The sequence below is a fragment of the Sarcophilus harrisii genome, chromosome 6, assembly GCF_902635505.1.
Source record: "Sarcophilus harrisii chromosome 6, mSarHar1.11, whole genome shotgun sequence".
In the NCBI taxonomy this organism is placed as follows: Eukaryota; Metazoa; Chordata; class Mammalia; order Dasyuromorphia; family Dasyuridae; genus Sarcophilus; species Sarcophilus harrisii.
This window is the reverse complement of record NC_045431.1, coordinates 84,730,907-84,748,608: the sequence shown is the minus strand read 5'-3', so window position 1 is coordinate 84,748,608 and position 17,702 is coordinate 84,730,907. Positions and strand designations below refer to the sequence as shown.

General features: G+C 34.8%; 1 protein-coding gene across 4 annotated transcripts in view; it reads left to right on the top strand.

Moving 5' to 3' along the window:
- Nucleotides 1-17,702, top strand: part of GASK1B (golgi associated kinase 1B) — a 47,049-nt gene that overhangs the window by 10,216 nt on the left and 19,131 nt on the right. For all 4 annotated transcript variants that reach the window (XM_003773104.3, XM_023505903.2, XM_031943438.1 and 1 more), the window contains one exon: nucleotides 12,094-12,308. In XM_003773104.3, the coding sequence (XP_003773152.1) occupies nucleotides 12,094-12,308 (215 nt within the window). The remainder of the gene's footprint in view (nucleotides 1-12,093; nucleotides 12,309-17,702) is intronic.

Below are 17,702 nucleotides of genomic sequence, written 5' to 3'. Positions count from 1 at the left end.
CAATTCTTAGTCACTAAAAAAATTACTAGAAATATTTTTGTACATATGGGCCCTTTTCTCCCCCTTTTATGATCTTTTTGGGATATAGACCTAGAAGTGATAATGCTGGATCAAAGGCTACGTACAGTTTTATAGCTTTTTAGGCACTGTTTCAAATTGTTCCCCAAAATGGTTGGAATAATGCATTTTTAAAATGAGAATTGGCTCATATTACAAAGAAATAAAAGTTTTATCAGCAAAATTGGCCAATAGCATGTATATGTGGGTGTATATCAAACTGTATTTTGGAAAGTTTTAAATCAAGGACCATGTTTCTTCTTGGTAAAGATCATCAGATCTTTCTTCTGTGTTTTTTTATATCAATTAGATGATTTTTTTCTTTGAAAAATCGTGCTTTCAAGTAGCTTAAATTTTATTTAGGAAAAGATAAAGCTGACTTTGACTTTGTAGAAGCCAAGAATGGGGTAAAATAAGATAAAATAAAACCCCCTCTGTGAACTATTTAGCAAGACTTCCAAAGCTTCCCCTCATAGTCTGTTTAACAATGTGAATCAATCTCAAGGGATACTGCATCGCAGCCTTTAAGCACTCTAATATTATTCATGCCCAGCATGGAAGAGACATGATGGTCATATTATTTTTAGGATGAGACTTTATGGCTGTAGAGCTGTCATGTTAAATGAAGGTGGCCAGTTCCAGGAATTCTGTATGTCATGACTGCTTAGTTGACAAACCACAGGCACTTCACAAGCTCCCATTGAGAGTCTCATTGTTTCCCAATCTGCCATAAACTTTCTTATTATATTAGAAGAGAAAAATCATTTTGGGTTTTTTCCCCTTGTTTACCCCCTTACCTTTATAGGTTCTGATAAAAGTACAATCCATTGCTAGGTGATGGTAGAGAAAGGGTAAAGGGGAGAAGAGAATCTTATTTGATTTTTGGCTCAGGTTGTTTCCAGGTTGACAGGTGAGTCCAGTAGAGCATGGAGGAGATTTTGAAAATAGTCCTGACACTGCAATACTTTCAGAAACATGCTGGCTTCCCCAAATTTGCAAACTACTTTGACCTCATTGGGTCTAAGTAATGAAAAGTTTTACTTTGTATACAGCTGACTTTTGCCATTGATAATGACCATACCGTTGATCTGGGCCTACTTGCTGTTCCTTACTAGTAGGGAACCCAAATCAGAATTTTAATTCTATATCAGCCCTGATGAGTCAATGAGACAAAGTCCATTCAATAATCCATTAAGTGCATGATGTATGAATTAGGTGATAAGTCTATAAAAGCAGGAGCAAATCAGTCCCTGCTCTCAAGGAACTTACATTTTACTTGGTATACTGGCCATTTCAAAAAGTAAACAGAAATGAAAATTTTAATAAATAATACAAAGGAAATTCAAGAGGGAGAATTAATAATTGAAATCAGAAAAGGCCTCATGTAAAGAAAAGGCTTGGATAAAAGTAGATTTGTATCTCTCTGATCAAATTCTCAGGGATGTTATGATTTGGGGACAAGGGTATATGTGGGTCTTACTGTATTATGTTGTTCCCTTAAAAAATCAAATGTTTTCTTCTATTTTTGCAGATAGGGAAAAATTGAAACATAGAAAGCCGGGGAATTTCCATAGGCAGGGAGGAAGTCAAAAGGTTGATGTAGAGAGTAGAAGTTTTTGCTTGTTCGGTCAGGTTCTGAATAGGGAACATAATTTCATTTTGAAAGCAAAGCAGATAATTTAGTTTGGTACAGGCTTTTCTATTCCTTTTTAAAAATAGGGCATTCCCCCATTTTAAAAAGTCATTTTCATCCTCACCTAATTTGCTAGTAAACTCCATAAATCTCCTAAATTGCATACGTCCTGAATTCATCATGGATTTCTAAGTAACATATATTATTGAGAAACTGTGTCATAACACATCAAAGCAATCTGTGACCAAGGAATACTCAATTTTTCAATCTCTCTTATGGACTAAAAGGTTCAGCTGCTTAAGTTGGGGACTTTGACTTAGGTTACTGGGTTGCTCCAACATTTCATCCATCTTTTCAAAAAAATAATAAAGACTTTATAATCCTCCACCCCCAGAGCCTTATGTTTTAAAAGATAATCCTAATTATCATTTCATTTGTTTCAAGCAATCCATGAGATAGGATAAGAGTCATTATTCTCATACATTCTCAATGATTACACAAAGATACAGAAAGATTCCCAGGTCACTTACCAAGTCAGTAGTGAAGCTAGGACTAGAATCAAATTTTTCTAATCGAAATCAAATATTCTTTCTACCAGATCTTATCCTACATCATACACTCTGGCTCTTTCATTGCCTTTATCTTACTCTTGTTGTGGTATTATACTACTGGGTGGCTGTTTTTGGGGGTGGCTATTTTTGAGGGACTACTCAATCTATTATTTATACTTGATTCCCTAAGAACTTTAGGGGGCTTTAAAACGTTTTCTTTCTATTTGTATGTGGCTAGAGCATGGCTTCTTCTCCCTCAGGATAATATTTTTGCCAGAGGGAAAGAAGCATTTCTTATATGAATGTTAAAATATACTGGCTGCTCAAGAGAACTGTTTGGTTCTGCACACATATATTGTATCTAGGATATACTGCGACATATTTAACTTATATAGGACTGCTTGCCATCTAGGGGAGGGGGTGGAGGAAGAGAGGGGAAAAATCGGAACAGAAGTGAGTGCAAGGGATAATGTTGTAAAAAATTACCCTGGCATGGGTTCTGTCAATAAAAAGTTATTATAATAAAAATATATATACTGGCTGCTGACACAGTGGGCTAAGGCCTACATATTTCATACAGTAGAAAAACATCTTTATTCTGATTTTCTGTTCTAGATTCTTGTAACATACATTACATTGGCCTGTCCTTGGGATTTAATTAATTCTTCAATCATGAAAAAGACTTGTGTTTCTCATTCCTATTGTCTTCAATACCCTGTCCAAAGATTTGCCCAAATCCCCATAACCCAAGAATGAGCAGATGCAAAATGTATCCTATCTCCTAAGTTCTCATGAATTTAAGTTGAAATTGTTTTGAATCTTGAAAGCCTAGTTCATTTCCCTTCCTGAACACCCTTAAGTTTGGTGCTTCTTCAGTTTATCTGCCTCTTTATGTTCCTGTCTAATATTTTTTGTTTAAATGTTACAATCTGACTGTGATAAGCACTGTAGAAAAAGAGAGATAGATGGTAAGCGGATCTCATTAACAATTAGGGAACTGCTCCATTATCATTGGCGCCACATAATGGATTGACAATTGCCATCCACAATTAGGGAATAGCTACATTATCGTCAGTGCCCTGTAATGGATTATTGACAATTGCCTCAGAGTCACATAGAACTCATTTTCTTTAATGAAAATTTGCCATAGTTTTCATTTGTCCTTTTCTATTTCCCTTTACTGAGCTTTGTAAAGTTGTTTTTAATGAAGGGCTATGAGCAATGTTGTCACTTTCCAATTTGTCTTGTTCAAACAGAGGTTGGGAATTTGGCACATGTGGTAAAAGTGCTTCTTGTAAAAGTTCTTCGGATATCTTCTTACTGAGTCTACACTGAGAAAGTTAGACTGGATATACTTGTTTACATCCAACATTCTGAGCATTCACCTAAAATTGGCTATAATCTGGGAACCAATGTTTAAAACAAGAGGTATGGACGTTCAAATCAGGCAAAAGATGCTACTGAGCTCATCAATTCTTTGTGAATTAAAATGATTTATTATAAACAATAATAAATATTAGTATGATGCTGTTTAATAAGATAAATTCAAATGATTCTGCATTTAGAACTATATTTGGAATTAAAAAGTTGAGAGAGGCTTGATGACTTGGCAAGTGACTGAGACAGAATTGGAATTCGGGGTCTCTTAACTTCAAGTCTAGGGTTCTGTCTACTGTGCTGCTTACCTGCTACAGTTTCAAAGCAAGAAGAACAACACAGAAGTTTGTCCATCAATCATCAAACATTTATTATGCTCTTATACTAATAAGAGCTAACATTTATGTAGTACCTATTCTGTACCATGTACTTTACAATTATTATCTAGTTTGATCCTTACAATAGACTTGAGAGAGGAGCTGCTATCATAATCCCTTATTTTACAGATGAGGAAACTGAGGCAAGCAGAAATTAAGTGACTTGCCTAGGGTCATATATCTAGTAAGTGACAGAAGCTGGATTTGAATTCAGGATTTCCTAAATCCAGGTGTTCTATCCACTGAGCAACCTAGCTATATATTTGGTGACAGATATAGTCTCTACTAGTTAGGAGCTTAAGTTCTAAGGGTATAGTTCTTAAACTGCAGTTCACAACCCAATTTGGGGTCTCATAGTGGAATGTGGGGGTCATGAAATTATGATTTATTATCAGTAAATATTTGATTTGTATATCTATTGTATATAACTATAATCACAGGGTCACATAAAAATTTTTCGGACAAAAAGGGGTCATGAGTGAAAAAAGTTTATGAAGTCCTGGTATAGACAATAAAGGCATTTATATCTAATTTACAGAATAAATAGAAATTAAATATAATATAGTTAGACACTATAGGATGAGAAATGACTTCATGTGGAATATAGTGCCTGAGCTGTTTTATAGAAACAGAGGGATTCTGTCCAATCTATGTGAGTGGGAGGCAGGCATGAGGGACAAGCAAAAACACAGAAAGGAGATGGAATATCATGTTGCAGGAGCAGAGGGAAGGCCACCTTGGCTGGATCGAAGAATGGAGGATGGAGAATAATGCCTCTTAAGCTAGATAGATTGGGACAAGACCATGCAAGATTTCAAACTGTAGCTTAAATAGGGGAGTTTACATTTAATATTAGAGGCAATATAAAACTACCAGCTTTTACTGGATAGGGAATCAACATGCTCAAGTCTGCTTTGCAATTGTTTATTTACATTTAAGTAAATGAAATTCAATCCATAAACTGTTGAAATAACTTTTATTTGCTCTGGGTCTCTGGTAGGGATCTTTGTCTATTCTCATTGATTTGTCCTATGGCCATTATGTATGTGTGTGTGTGTGTGTGTGTACATTATTCTATTTTTTTATATACACTGTTTTAGTATCCTCCTGCTTTGCATCACTGAAAATATTTCTCCACATTTCCTTATATTCTTCATATTTATTCATCTTGCTTCCATCATATCATTCTATATGTTCTTTTTATCTCCTTTCTCTTTGTCCCATGATGGACATTAAGTTTATTTCAAATTTTTGAAATTACAAATAATATTTATATGATAATATTTGTATAAATTTCTGATGACATATTCCCCCAAATACAAAAATTAGGCTTCTTGTTGTAGGTAGCAGATGGGGTACATTGGATAGAGCACTGCACTGGACTGGAGTCAGGAAGACTCAAACTGAAATTAAGATTCAAATACTTCCTAGTTATGTGATCCTCAGTAAGTCACTTAAGCTTTTTTTTTCTGCCTCAGTTTCCTCATCTGGAAAATGAGTATAATAATCTAAGATTCTTGTGAGGAAAAATTGAGATGATGGTTATAAAGCACTTTGTAATTATCATTACTGATAATTTATAAATTTATTTGATTCAAGGGAGATTTGCTTCTTTTGCTTTTGATTACATAGAATTGTTTTAAAATACTTATGAAGAGGAAAAAATTCAGGAGAAGTATTTGGCTTTCTTAGGCAACATATAAGGGGTTCAATGGATAGAGTGTAAGCCCAAAGTGAGGCAGACTCTTTGTAAGTTCAAATCTGCCCTCAAATGCTTACTAGCTGTGTGATCCTGGGCAAGTCACTTAATCTTGTTTTCCTGTTTTTCATTTGTAAAATGAGCTGGAGGAGGAGTAGCAAACTACTCCTGTATCTCTGCTAAGAAATCCTAAATGGGATCATGAAGAATTGAACATGACTGAAAACAAAGGCAAGATATATTGGCAAGTCTCAATCTTTGAGTTATAATTCTAAGCTTTAGTTTATTTGAACCTTCTCTCATTCCATAAAGGTTGCTTTTTCTGCACTGTGACAGCTAGAATTCTGTCTCCCCTCCATAAACATATCTCTGGAGAGCAAAACAGTACATCATTTTGACAAGCCAGAGTGAGAAGAGAAAAATCTATTGGAATTGTTCAGTCTATGTTGACTGAACCAGTGTTCTGTTTATAGATACTATTTCTTACTAAGATACTAAGAAATAGTATCTATACTCCCTCAAATCCAACCAAGTCCTGTTCAAAAATCACTTTTTACAATTATACTTTTTCTTATCAGCAATACTTATAGTACTTGACTTTGGAGCCAAATCTGCCAAAAAAACAAACAAACAAACAAAAAAAACCTAATAAGTAATGTGAGTGGATACATAAAGAAATTGTTCCACAAAGATCATGCCATCATATTTAAAGAAACAATTGGAACTCTTAAGGAGTTGCAGTATACATGGGATTGATCCATGTGGAACTCAATTTTCATCTGGTATTCATTACTTATTTGCCTTGGGTACTATGTCCTCCCTCTGAGGCATTTATTGCCAGAAGGTTAGCCAGAGAATGTTTTTAGTAGATGATCAGAAGAATTTGAATGCTCCTTGAAAAATGTGCATGGATGTAGAGAGGAACTGAATATTAATTTTGAGCCCTTAGATGGAAAATGCCATCTATATCCAGAGAGGGAACTATGAAGACTGAATGTGGAAGCAGAGTATTTTCACCTTTTTTGTTTGTTTGCTTTTTCTTTCTCATAGTTTTTTTTCCTCTTTTGGTCTGATTTTTCTTGCATAATATGACAACCATGGAAATATGTTTAAAAGGATTACACATGTTTAACCTAGATCAGATTGCTTGCTGTCTGGGGAGGGAGGAAGTAAAAGAGAGGGAAAAAGTTGTGAGACAAAGTCTTACAAAAATGAATGTTGAAAACTATCTTTATAAATATTTGAGGAGGAAAAAACATTATTAAGGGGCAGCTGAGTGGTGCAGTAGATGGAGCACCAGCCCTGAAGTCAGGAGGACCTGAGTTCAAATGTGACCTGAGATACTTAATACTTCCTAGCTATGTGATCTTAGGGAAATCACTTAACCCCAATAGCCTCAGGGGAAAAACATTATTGAGAAGAAAAAAAAAGAAAATCAACAACAATAAAAAATTTAGGCCTTTACCTGAAGCTTCTGCAGAGAGAGAGAGTGTGTGTGTGTGTGTGTGTGTGTGTGTGTATTTGTGTGTGTGGCTTAGGGAGGTGCTTATGTTAACAACTGGGAATATTTTTTCTAGAATTTAATATATAATTGTGATGGTTTCCTTATTGTTTTTCATGATTTCCTAACAATTACACAGGCAACTTTTTCATCTAGGTCAATGTGCTATTTTCTGTGTGATATTCTAACTTTCTTTGATTATTTTGCAGTCTTTGGAATAAAAAAAAGGTTTTTTGTTGGGTGAAAGGCCATTGAGATGCCTCTTTCCATTGTTTATTAGTACACTGGAATTTTGAAATAATTGTGGGATTGCTTGGTGCGATTCAAATCATTAATATGACTGCAAAACATTGTCTAAACATGTGTCTAAATCATGGTGGCAAATGAGCCAGATACAAAACTCATCTCATCTCCAAAATTTCTTTAAAATTAAAGTAGAAGTGATTTAGAATCTCAAAAGACCAGCCTACTCTTCCGCCTAGTCACCATCAAGTTTGCTATTCTATACAACCCCCCCCCAAAAAAGACAATTTAGAATTTATCTACTTCTTTTTGCTTCCATCTAATATTTTTGTTCAAATGATAATCATCTGTATGATCATGTATTTAGATGTTTCTTCCCACTATATAGTACTCTTTTGCTTGAATATTTGTTTTGAGAGGAGGATGGAGAAGGGAAGTATTTGTGTAACATTTTGGAAGCAGTAAAATGAAAAGATGACTGAACTTAGAACAGGATATGAATTTGAATTCCATTTCAACCACTGTCTTACCTTAGCCAGATCATATGATCAGGGCTTCAGTTTTTTTTTTTTTGTTTTTTTTTTTATATCGTAAACAAAAGAGCTCAGACAATATGGCCCCACAAAATAGCTCAAAAGCTATGATTCCATGAGCTCATATTAATATAGTGCTTTTAGGTTTACAAAACTTTTATATACATTATTTATTTGATCCTCACAACAATCCTGGGCTGTAGGTGCTATTGTTACCCTCATTTTACTTTGGAGGAAACTGAGAATTATAGAGCTAAAAAGTATCTGAAGGTGGATTTGAATCTAGGTGGAATTGAAACCCAATTCCAAGTCCAGAGTCCTATGCAATTTTTCTATCCTTTTTCCTATATGTAAGATGCTAATTAGAAGAGGTAGCATGGTGTGGTGAATAGTAGGTTCCCCTCAAGAAAATCTGCTGTTAACTCCTTTTTTTTTTTAAAACTAGCTGTGTGGTCACAACCAGGATATATATCTTTCTCAATTTCCCAGGCAATTCTTGCCTCCATGCCAAGGATTTGCCATACCAGGAACTTCCTATTTGAATAAAATAACAGGTTTTGACCATCTTCCTTTATCCTTCCCCCACTAAAGGAAAGAATTATGCCTTCATGGTCTTTAGTCAGTCAAACATTAGATGGAAATGTGAAGGAAAAGAGTGCATTATGTTAAAAAGAGATAGGGCTTTTAAAATGACTATTTTGCCTCATGTTCTTTTTCTCTTCCTGACTTTTGTGATTAAGTGAAAATGAATAAATTAGGTGGCACAATTTCTTCTCACTTTTACCTTAATACTGAGAAATTTCCATAGCCCCTTTATCAAGGGCTGTGATCTGTACTCCCCCTAATTTCTAGGCTAACTGCAGGAAGAAAAGAGCCCCAAATGGAAAGGAGGTGATTAGAATGATTGAGTCTGTGCTGTTAAAATTATTGAGGTCACTCTAATACCAAATTAGAGGGTGGTTAGAGAAGAAGAATGTTTCCTGTATTAAAGGCTTGAGATAAGAACTTTTACATTAAGGCGAATGATTGAGATGGTGAAATTCAAGCCACTAACAAGTGAGGGAAATTTTAAAGAGCAAGACTCAGGAACACTTGAGGTTATTTTAAAAAGACTTTAAAAATTCCCATGACATGTCAAAACATTCTGATCATCATTTCTGAGGCTTCAGTTATCTGCCTATTTTCTGAGTCTGTCAAGAATGAGCTGACTAGATTATATTTACAGCTTTTTTTTTTTTTAATCTGTGTTTGGGTATCCTTTGGTTCTTCCTAAAGATTCTTCTTAAGGTTCTTCCTAATATTCTGGAATAAAAAGTGCATCCCTAGACTCACTCACTCTCTATGATTTTGTTCAGAATGGGAGAAGTTGGGAGGGGGAAGCCTTATGCATTAATATGTCTTTACAATGCTGCTTCTGTCTTCTTAGCACCTTGCAAAAACTTGCAAAAACTCTTAAGAGTTTATATGGTTCAATTCCTTCATGTTCCTGATAAGAAAACTGAGACCCAGAGAGTTTATATGTATTCTAAGTCTTGGCTTATGGAGTGGTCTAGTTGACCATTTTCTCCATTTAGTTTAGAATTGGAAAGAAGTTTCAGCACTCAAAAGTCATTAGCAAGGGAAAAAATAGCAATTTGGGTGAGAGATTTTTACTGTCTAGACATATGCTTAAGAAGAAATGACATTTGGGGAAATTTTATTTCTCATGCAAGGTGTGAAATGTGATCCATTCCTGAGACTGATATTTTTGCTTTGGGCATTTTATCTCAGACAAATCAAATGTCCTTGCTCTTCCCTTGGGGCCACCAAAATTTTAACCTGAATCTTCTCTTATTTTTCTGCTTTCTGCTTTTGATGATCTCCTCCATTCCCTTGGCTTTAAGTGACACTTCTACTTAGAAAACTCAGTATTTCTTATCCCATTAATGTTCCTCTATTTCTGCATTTCTAGCTATCTTCTGAACATCTTCACATGGATGTTCCATTGGCATTTCAAATTAACCCATAAAAAATGGAGTCTTTGAGCTGCCAGAACCTCTCCTTCTGCCTAATTCCTCTATTTCTGAGGGAAGCACTAAAATGCCCTCAGGCATCCAGTTTCAAAACCTCAGCTTCATATTTGATTCCTTCTTCCCTACTATCTTCCCTCTGTTTTAAAATCCTGTTAATTCCTACTCATGGAATAATATATTTTTATTTTATGTATTTATTTACCATCTGAAACAGAATTTTATTAAAATATACTTGAAAAAACATAAGAGTCTGTTGAACTGGAGGTTCTTACTTTCCTCCCATTTGGGAAGAGTTAAAATAAAGAGTTAAAGAAAGAATGCAATCACAACAATCAACACTATACACAAAAGGTTTGGTCCAAAAGAACTCAACATAATTAATTCAATGTGAACAGTTTCACTGAGTAAGAGTAAGATATTGCAACCATAGTGTTTTCATTGGGCTTCCTTTTAATGAAGTAGGGGTCCTGCTTAGGAGGACCTAGTGCAGCCTAGTCCTGCCCTACTTCTTCCCCTAAGAGTGATCTCTCCAGTAATGATTTCTTAGTCTCTGTTTGTATCTCAGTGCCCAAGGTCTCTTCTCAGGTTCCCATGTCCTATTTGACTACCTTTTCCTCAGGTGTTGTTATTCCTAGTTATGGCTTTTCCTGGAATGGACACTAGTGTCATCTTGAAATTCTGAGAATTATTTTTATCCTTCAAAGTCAAGTTCAGCTGTTACCTCATCTGTGAAGGATTCCCTTATCCCCTTAACTGAAAATGATCTTTCCCACTCAAGTTTCTTAAAGCATTTGAGATTTCAGCTTTGCCTCTATTACATTCTATTTCGTATTGAGCTACTTGTATACTTGTCTTATTCAGCGCATTCTAAGCTCTTTGAGGCCAGGGATTATGTTGTTTTTCAGCTTTCTATAGCTAGTATCTAGCTCAGCATCTTACATGTAATAGAAATTTAATGGATGTTTGCTGAGTTTGCTTGTATTTTTTTTCCAGATTGTATTGAAGACTTAGAAAAGTCAAACAATTTTATTTGTAACTTTTAAAAATCCTTATTTTCCTGACATCATAATGTGGCCTCCAAAAAGCAGACAGCTGTTATTATTACAAATGGAGAGTAGTTCTACTCAGACATTGAATAGACAATTATAAATGTCTGGGTTTTTTCCTTTTCTGTGGTAACTGTTTTTAGAAGTGGAGTAAGACCACATTAACCAGAGGACGTTGTTATTGGTGGTTAGGAGCCAGTTCCTACCACATCTATAAAATATCTTTGTAAAAAAATGATTCCCAAATAATCCAACAGTGTTGAAGATTCTATCAGGGAAGATTGTCTGACAGAATTCTAGGTTCAGAATTCTGAACCTGAATACTGAAGCTGAAAAGGATGTTGAAAATCCCTTAGTCTGACTCATTCAACTGATTTTATTTTTCCCAAACATTTTATTTTTAATTTTTACAAACCAAGATGATTTTCTATTATTCTCTTTTCTCTTCCCCATCCCAGATATTAGAAAATAAAGCTTTTATTTTTAATTAATTTTTTCAATGAACAAAAATAAATTTAATCTCGCTTCTACTTTCTCCTACTTCACTGAAATTAAAGAAAACTGAAATCCCTGTACCAAATATACATAGTCATGTCAAGCAAAATAAATCACCACATTGGCCATAATAAAAAAAAAAAAGTTTCATTCTCCACTTTGAGTCCATCATTTCCCTATTAGGTGGAGGGTGGCATGATTCTATCATGAGTTCTTTAAAATTTTGATTGGTCATTGATCAGAGTTCTTTAAGTCTTTCAAAGTTGTTGGTTTTTACAATTTTATTGTGATAAAATTTTCTCTTGGTTCAAGCTCACTTCTCTAGGCATCATCAGTTCACTCATGTTCAGGTTTCTTTGAAACTGTTGCTTTCATAAGTTCTTGTAGCACAACAATATCCAGTTACATTTTTATATCATAATCTGCCACTTCTCAATTGATGGACACAGACTTTTTTTTTTTCAATAACTTCTTCATTTTATAGTTGAGGTAATTGGAACAGAGAGTTCAGAAGTAATTAATCTATGTTAATATTATTTATTTTTTTGTTTGTTTGTTTGTTTTTTTAGATGGCCATCCCTGCCCTGTGATTCTCTGGGACTCATCACTGTCTCCAACATATAATGGAAGTCATTCTTCCGTTTCACTCACTTGGGGTACTTATCAACAATTACTCAAGCAGAAGTGTTGGCAAAATGGGAGAGCACCCAAAGCTGAATGGGGATGTACTGAAGTACATCATCATGAATGGTCCAAGATGGCACTTTTTGATTTTCTGCTTCAGGTAAGAAGCTAATGCCGTCAGTAGTTGGGGCCAACAAATATTTAAATTGTTACCATTCTAACCATAGTAGAGTTGAATGAGTGAATGTCAGCATTTTGAGGAATTATTTGTGAGTTTAAAATTGCATTTAAACTTTAACCTAATAGAAGAGCTAGAAATTTTAGATTCCCAATCAAAAGTTCTAGGAAGTTCTTTTTTATTTATTGAAAGATGAATATTTCTGGTTGGTATTCAATTGCTTCACAGTCCTTGTGACCTCATTGGAATTTTCTTAGTAAAGATATTGTTATTTGCTTCTGTGTCTCATTTTAAAAATGAAGAAATCAAACAGGGTTAAGTGACTTGCTCAAGTGTATGAGCCAGTTAGTAAGTGTCTGAACTCATATTTGAATTCAGGAAGATGTGTCTTTGTGAGTCTGGTTCTTGCACCCCATCCCCTGGATTACCTAAATGCCCAAAGAGTAATAGCATTCCAGTATCTTTATAACTCTCACTGGATAGTACTTGAAATAATGGTGAAGTCGAACTAACAAAAGCATTAGAGAAGAAACATCATATAGAGAAGAAACATAAATCTAGAGTCAGAGAATCTTAGTTCAAACCTAGGCTGTGTCTTTTATCTTAGGTAGGTCATTTAACTGCATTTGACCTCATTAAATGGTAGAGTTGGGTTAGATGACATCTTAGGTCCCTTCTAAAATCTAATAGTGTACCATGGGAGGTTCTAGGTATATGAATATGGCCCTGGATATATAATCAGTTCAAATCCTACCACAGATATTTTATTGTGTGACATTGGGTAAATAATTTAATCTTTCTGGCCTCAATTTATACATCTGTAAAATGAGTCATTGGGACTTGATCACTTCTAATGTCCTTTTCCAGCTCTAGATTTCTGATGTTATGATAGTACCTTCTCCTTCATTTTTGTGAATTAATTACCTTCCATTGTCATTTAAATGTTCTCTAGATTTCTGATGCTATGGTAGTACCTTCTCCTTCATTTCTTGTGGATTACTTTCCATTGTCATTTGAATGTTTTTTCCTGGAGATATAAACCTCAAGAATCATTAACCCTTAGCAGGCTTAGTAAAGTGGATTACTTAAACAAGTTTAAATGATTTAACTGAAGTGATTATTATATATAGAACAATATTTTTCTGAGTTTTCTTTTTTTCGGTTCATATTCTCTAAACATCCCTGATTGGACGAAAAGAACATAAGAAACTAATGAATTCCAAGACTTTTTTAGGGTCTCTTTGATTTCTAGGGGCTATGACTTTTATTGAAAAGGACACAATTATGGCAAAATTGTCCAAGTATATTCATGAAACTCAGAAGTACAGCAACCAATGAATTTCTCTAAGATTCATATATTTAGACATCTCTGCAGTATATTGCCCCTCTTGCCCACTTGTCCCTACAATCTCCTACACTGGTGTGATCATCAGTCTGTTAATGCCATTTCCATTGGTACATTTGGGCACTTTCTGTGTCACAAAGGTGCTGAGTCATACCCTTGTCTTATTAGTCCCTGCATGCACTGAAGGAGCAGGTAATTTGGATACCTCAGAATGCTGAATCCACTGAAAAGTATCTCGAGGCATTTAGGGCTATTTTAGAAACGAAGGAGGGGACATAGCTTTGATTTAAGTTGCATGTATCACTTTTTATTAAAGCTCCTTAAATGCATAAAAACAGCACATTTGGATTCAACGCCTTTTTCTTTCAATGTCCAAGTTTATTTTTAGGGGATGGGGCAAAGATTTTTCATGAGTATAGGGGATTTAAGGAATGGAAACTCACTACTCTAAAGCAGACGAGCAAATTCTCTACAACTTAATGCCTTAGAGAATTTCTTGGGTACATTGAGGAGTTCAGTGACTTGTCCATAATCAGAAAACTTAGATTTATCAGAAGAAGCACTGGAATCTGAGTTTTAAATAAAATAGTGAAAAGAACAATGGATTATAGTCAAGGACTTGGATTTATATTCTCTCTTTGTTATTTGCTACCTTTTTGACCTTGGGAAACAAACTATAGCTCTCTTAACCTTAATTCTATCATTTTTAAATGAGGGAGGTTGATCCATGGGGTCTCTTCCATGTCTAAATCTATAATCCTTTGATTCTGATATCTTTTTCCTACCACTAAGGCTAACATAGCTATTGTACCATTGATCCTATGTGGAATGAATCCATTTGTTTATATATGGTCATCATTCAACTCTTTTTAGTTCAAAGAATCTGACAGTCTTGTAGAATCTATAGTAAATGTTTGTTTTTAATAATATTTTATTTTTTCAATTACATGTAAAGATAATTTTTAACATTTAAAAAATGTGTTTCATTTTTTTTGTCTTTCTCCCATTCTCTCTCCTTCCTTCTAAGATGGTAAGCACTTTGATGTAGATTATATACATGCAATATGAAATTCCTTATTTGAAGAAAGGGAGACTGGATGTGATACTTTTCCAACTCCTTAGGCCTTGGTTGTCAGTGTTTCATGATCCAACGAGTATCAGTGTGTTAAGCTCAACTAAAACTCTGTTGAACTTTCTACATTTTACCTGGCTGGATGAATTTGAAGCTTTTACCTTTGACCTTTTGAAATCTTACAATTTTGGTAGCCTCTCCTCACTCCTTTTTTCTTTGGATTACTACTATTTCTTGGCTCATAATCTCAGAGACAGTTTCCTAGAGCATTGAGAATTTATATGTTTCCACAGCCAGTTTATGTCAGAAGCAGAATTTGAATCCAGGTCTCCCTAACTGCAAGTCTGTTATCTCTATCCATTATCTTGCAAGCATTCTATTAGGATGAAGAAAAGTCCCCTGTTCATCAGATGCTGATTCACTGTAAATGGCAAAGCAGTCCTTTTTGTCACCTCAAACTGAATTTGTCAAAAGAATACTGGTTATCTTTTTCCCAAGCTAGCTGTCCTTCTCAATTTTCCTTCTCTTGAAGACACTACCATTCTCCCAGTAAACCAAGCTTGAAACCTTCTAGCCATCTTTGATTCATTCCCCTCTTTAGCTTCTTAAAGTCAATCATTCACCAAGCCCTATTGATTCTTTCTTTGGAATGCTTCTGCCCATTAACTTGTTTTTCTTCCCTTTGCCAATATACTCATTCAGATATAAGCACTTTTATATATAAGTTATTGCTCTGGCTTCCTAACTAATCTCCCTGCCTCTAGTCAGCATCACCTTCCACATCACAGCCCTTAATCTAACCAGCATTTTGGATTTAGGTTAATATTTATAAAGCAGGACTCAATGTGTGTGTATGCATATTATGAACTGCTTTGATAATATGGTCAAGTGAATGCCTCCTTAGAATAAGGTTTTTTAATTTTAATTATAGCTTTTTATTTACAAGATATATGCATGGGGAATTTTACAATATTGATAATTGAAAAATTTTGTTCCAACTTTTCCCTTCCTTCCCCACACCCCCTCCCCCAGATGGCAGGTTGACCAATACATGCTAAATATGCTAAAGTATAAGTTAAATACAATATAAGTATACATGCCCAAACAGTTATTTTGCTGTACAAAAAGAATCTGACTTGGAAATAGTGTACAATTAGCCTGTGAAGGAAATCACAAACACGGGCGGACAAAAATAGAGGGAATGGGAATTTCATGTAGTGGTTCATAATCATCTTCCAGAGTGTAGCTGGTTCAGTTCATTACTGCTCTATTGGAACTGATTTGGTTCATCTCATTATTGAAGCGGGCCACGTCCATCAGAATTGATCATCATATAATATTGTTGTTGAAGTATATAATGATCTCCTGGTCCTGCTCATTTCACTCAGCATCAGTTCATGTAAGTCTCTCTAGGCCTTTCTGAAATCATCCTGTTGGTGATTTCTTACTGAACAATAATATTCCATAACATTCTTATGCCACAATTTATTCAGCCATTCTCCAGTTGATGAGCATCAGTTTCCAGTTTCTGGCCACTACAAAGAGACCTGCCACAAACATTCTTGCACATACAGGTCCTTTTCCCTTCTTTGAGATCTCTTTGGGATATAAGTCCTTTAGTGACACTGCTGGATCAAAGGGTATGCACAGTTTGATAACTTTTTGAGCATTGTTCCAAATCGCTCTCCAAAATGGTTGGATGCATTCACAACTCCACCAACAATGTATCAGCGTCCCAGTTTTCCCACATCTCCTCCAACATTCCACATTATCTTTCCCTGTCATTCTAGCCAATCTGACAGGTATGTATAGTGGTATCTCAGAGTTGTTTTAATTTGCATTTTTCTGATTAATAATGACTTGGAGCATCTTTTCATATGGCTAGAAATAGTTTCAATTTCTTCATCTGAGAATTGTCTGTTCATATCCTTTGACGATTTATCAATTGGAGAATGGCTTGATTTCTTATAAATTAGAGTCAATTCTTTATATATTTTTGGAGATAAGACCTTTATCAGAACCTTTGACTGTAAAAAATGTTTTCTCAGTTTTAGAATAAGGTTTTAAATGTACAATGAAATGTAAAATCCATGGGCTAGATAAGTATAGTTTTATATATATAGTTCACAGACCCTAGGTTAAGGAGTCCTTCCCTAAAGCATCAGTTTTGGACTTTTGTCCTCTGGAGAATCACTCAAGATTTTGAGCAAGCAGGATAACGATGTCTTTCAATGACATACAAGAATATTGTCTCATGTAATCTATTTCTCCAGTCTTATCTCTTTTCCCATCAGTCTCCTTTATGAGCTTTATGGCCTTGACACTCACTATTTCTTGACTATTCTTCTACTCATATTGTTTCTCCTGTGTCACATTTCTCTATCTCTTTCATCTATGGAAATGCTAATCATTCTTCAACATTTGTCTAACCACCAGAATGACAAATCATCTCTCTGGTAGGTCTTTAATTAATGTTTGTTGAATTAATGAATGAATAAGTGAGTGAAAGAATGAATGAATATGACAGATTACCTCAACTAGCTCACCTGCTTTTTCTGTTTACTTCAAACTAGACAAGCTCTCTCCCATTTTGGATATAAACTATAGGATTTATTTGAAACTATTCAATTGAAAACTTAACTGCCTGCCATCATTAACTATTTTTTTTAAACAGCCAGTAGGTTGCTTGAGGATATCTTAACTTAAACATTTTTAATATCTTTTAAGAGTAGATTCTCAGGAATATTTTTAGAACCCTAGAAGTAGACAAGATTATTTGGTCTAATTCTTATTTTTCAGATGAAGAAAGCCCAGAGAGGTGCCATGACTTGCCAAAGCCATAGCTGGTTAAGAGAATGGTGCCTAAAACATACATTTCTCTGGATACCCCAATTCAGTGCTCTTTTTACTCGTTGGGGTTATTGATCCTTAATTTGTTGATTGCATGATATCAAAAGTT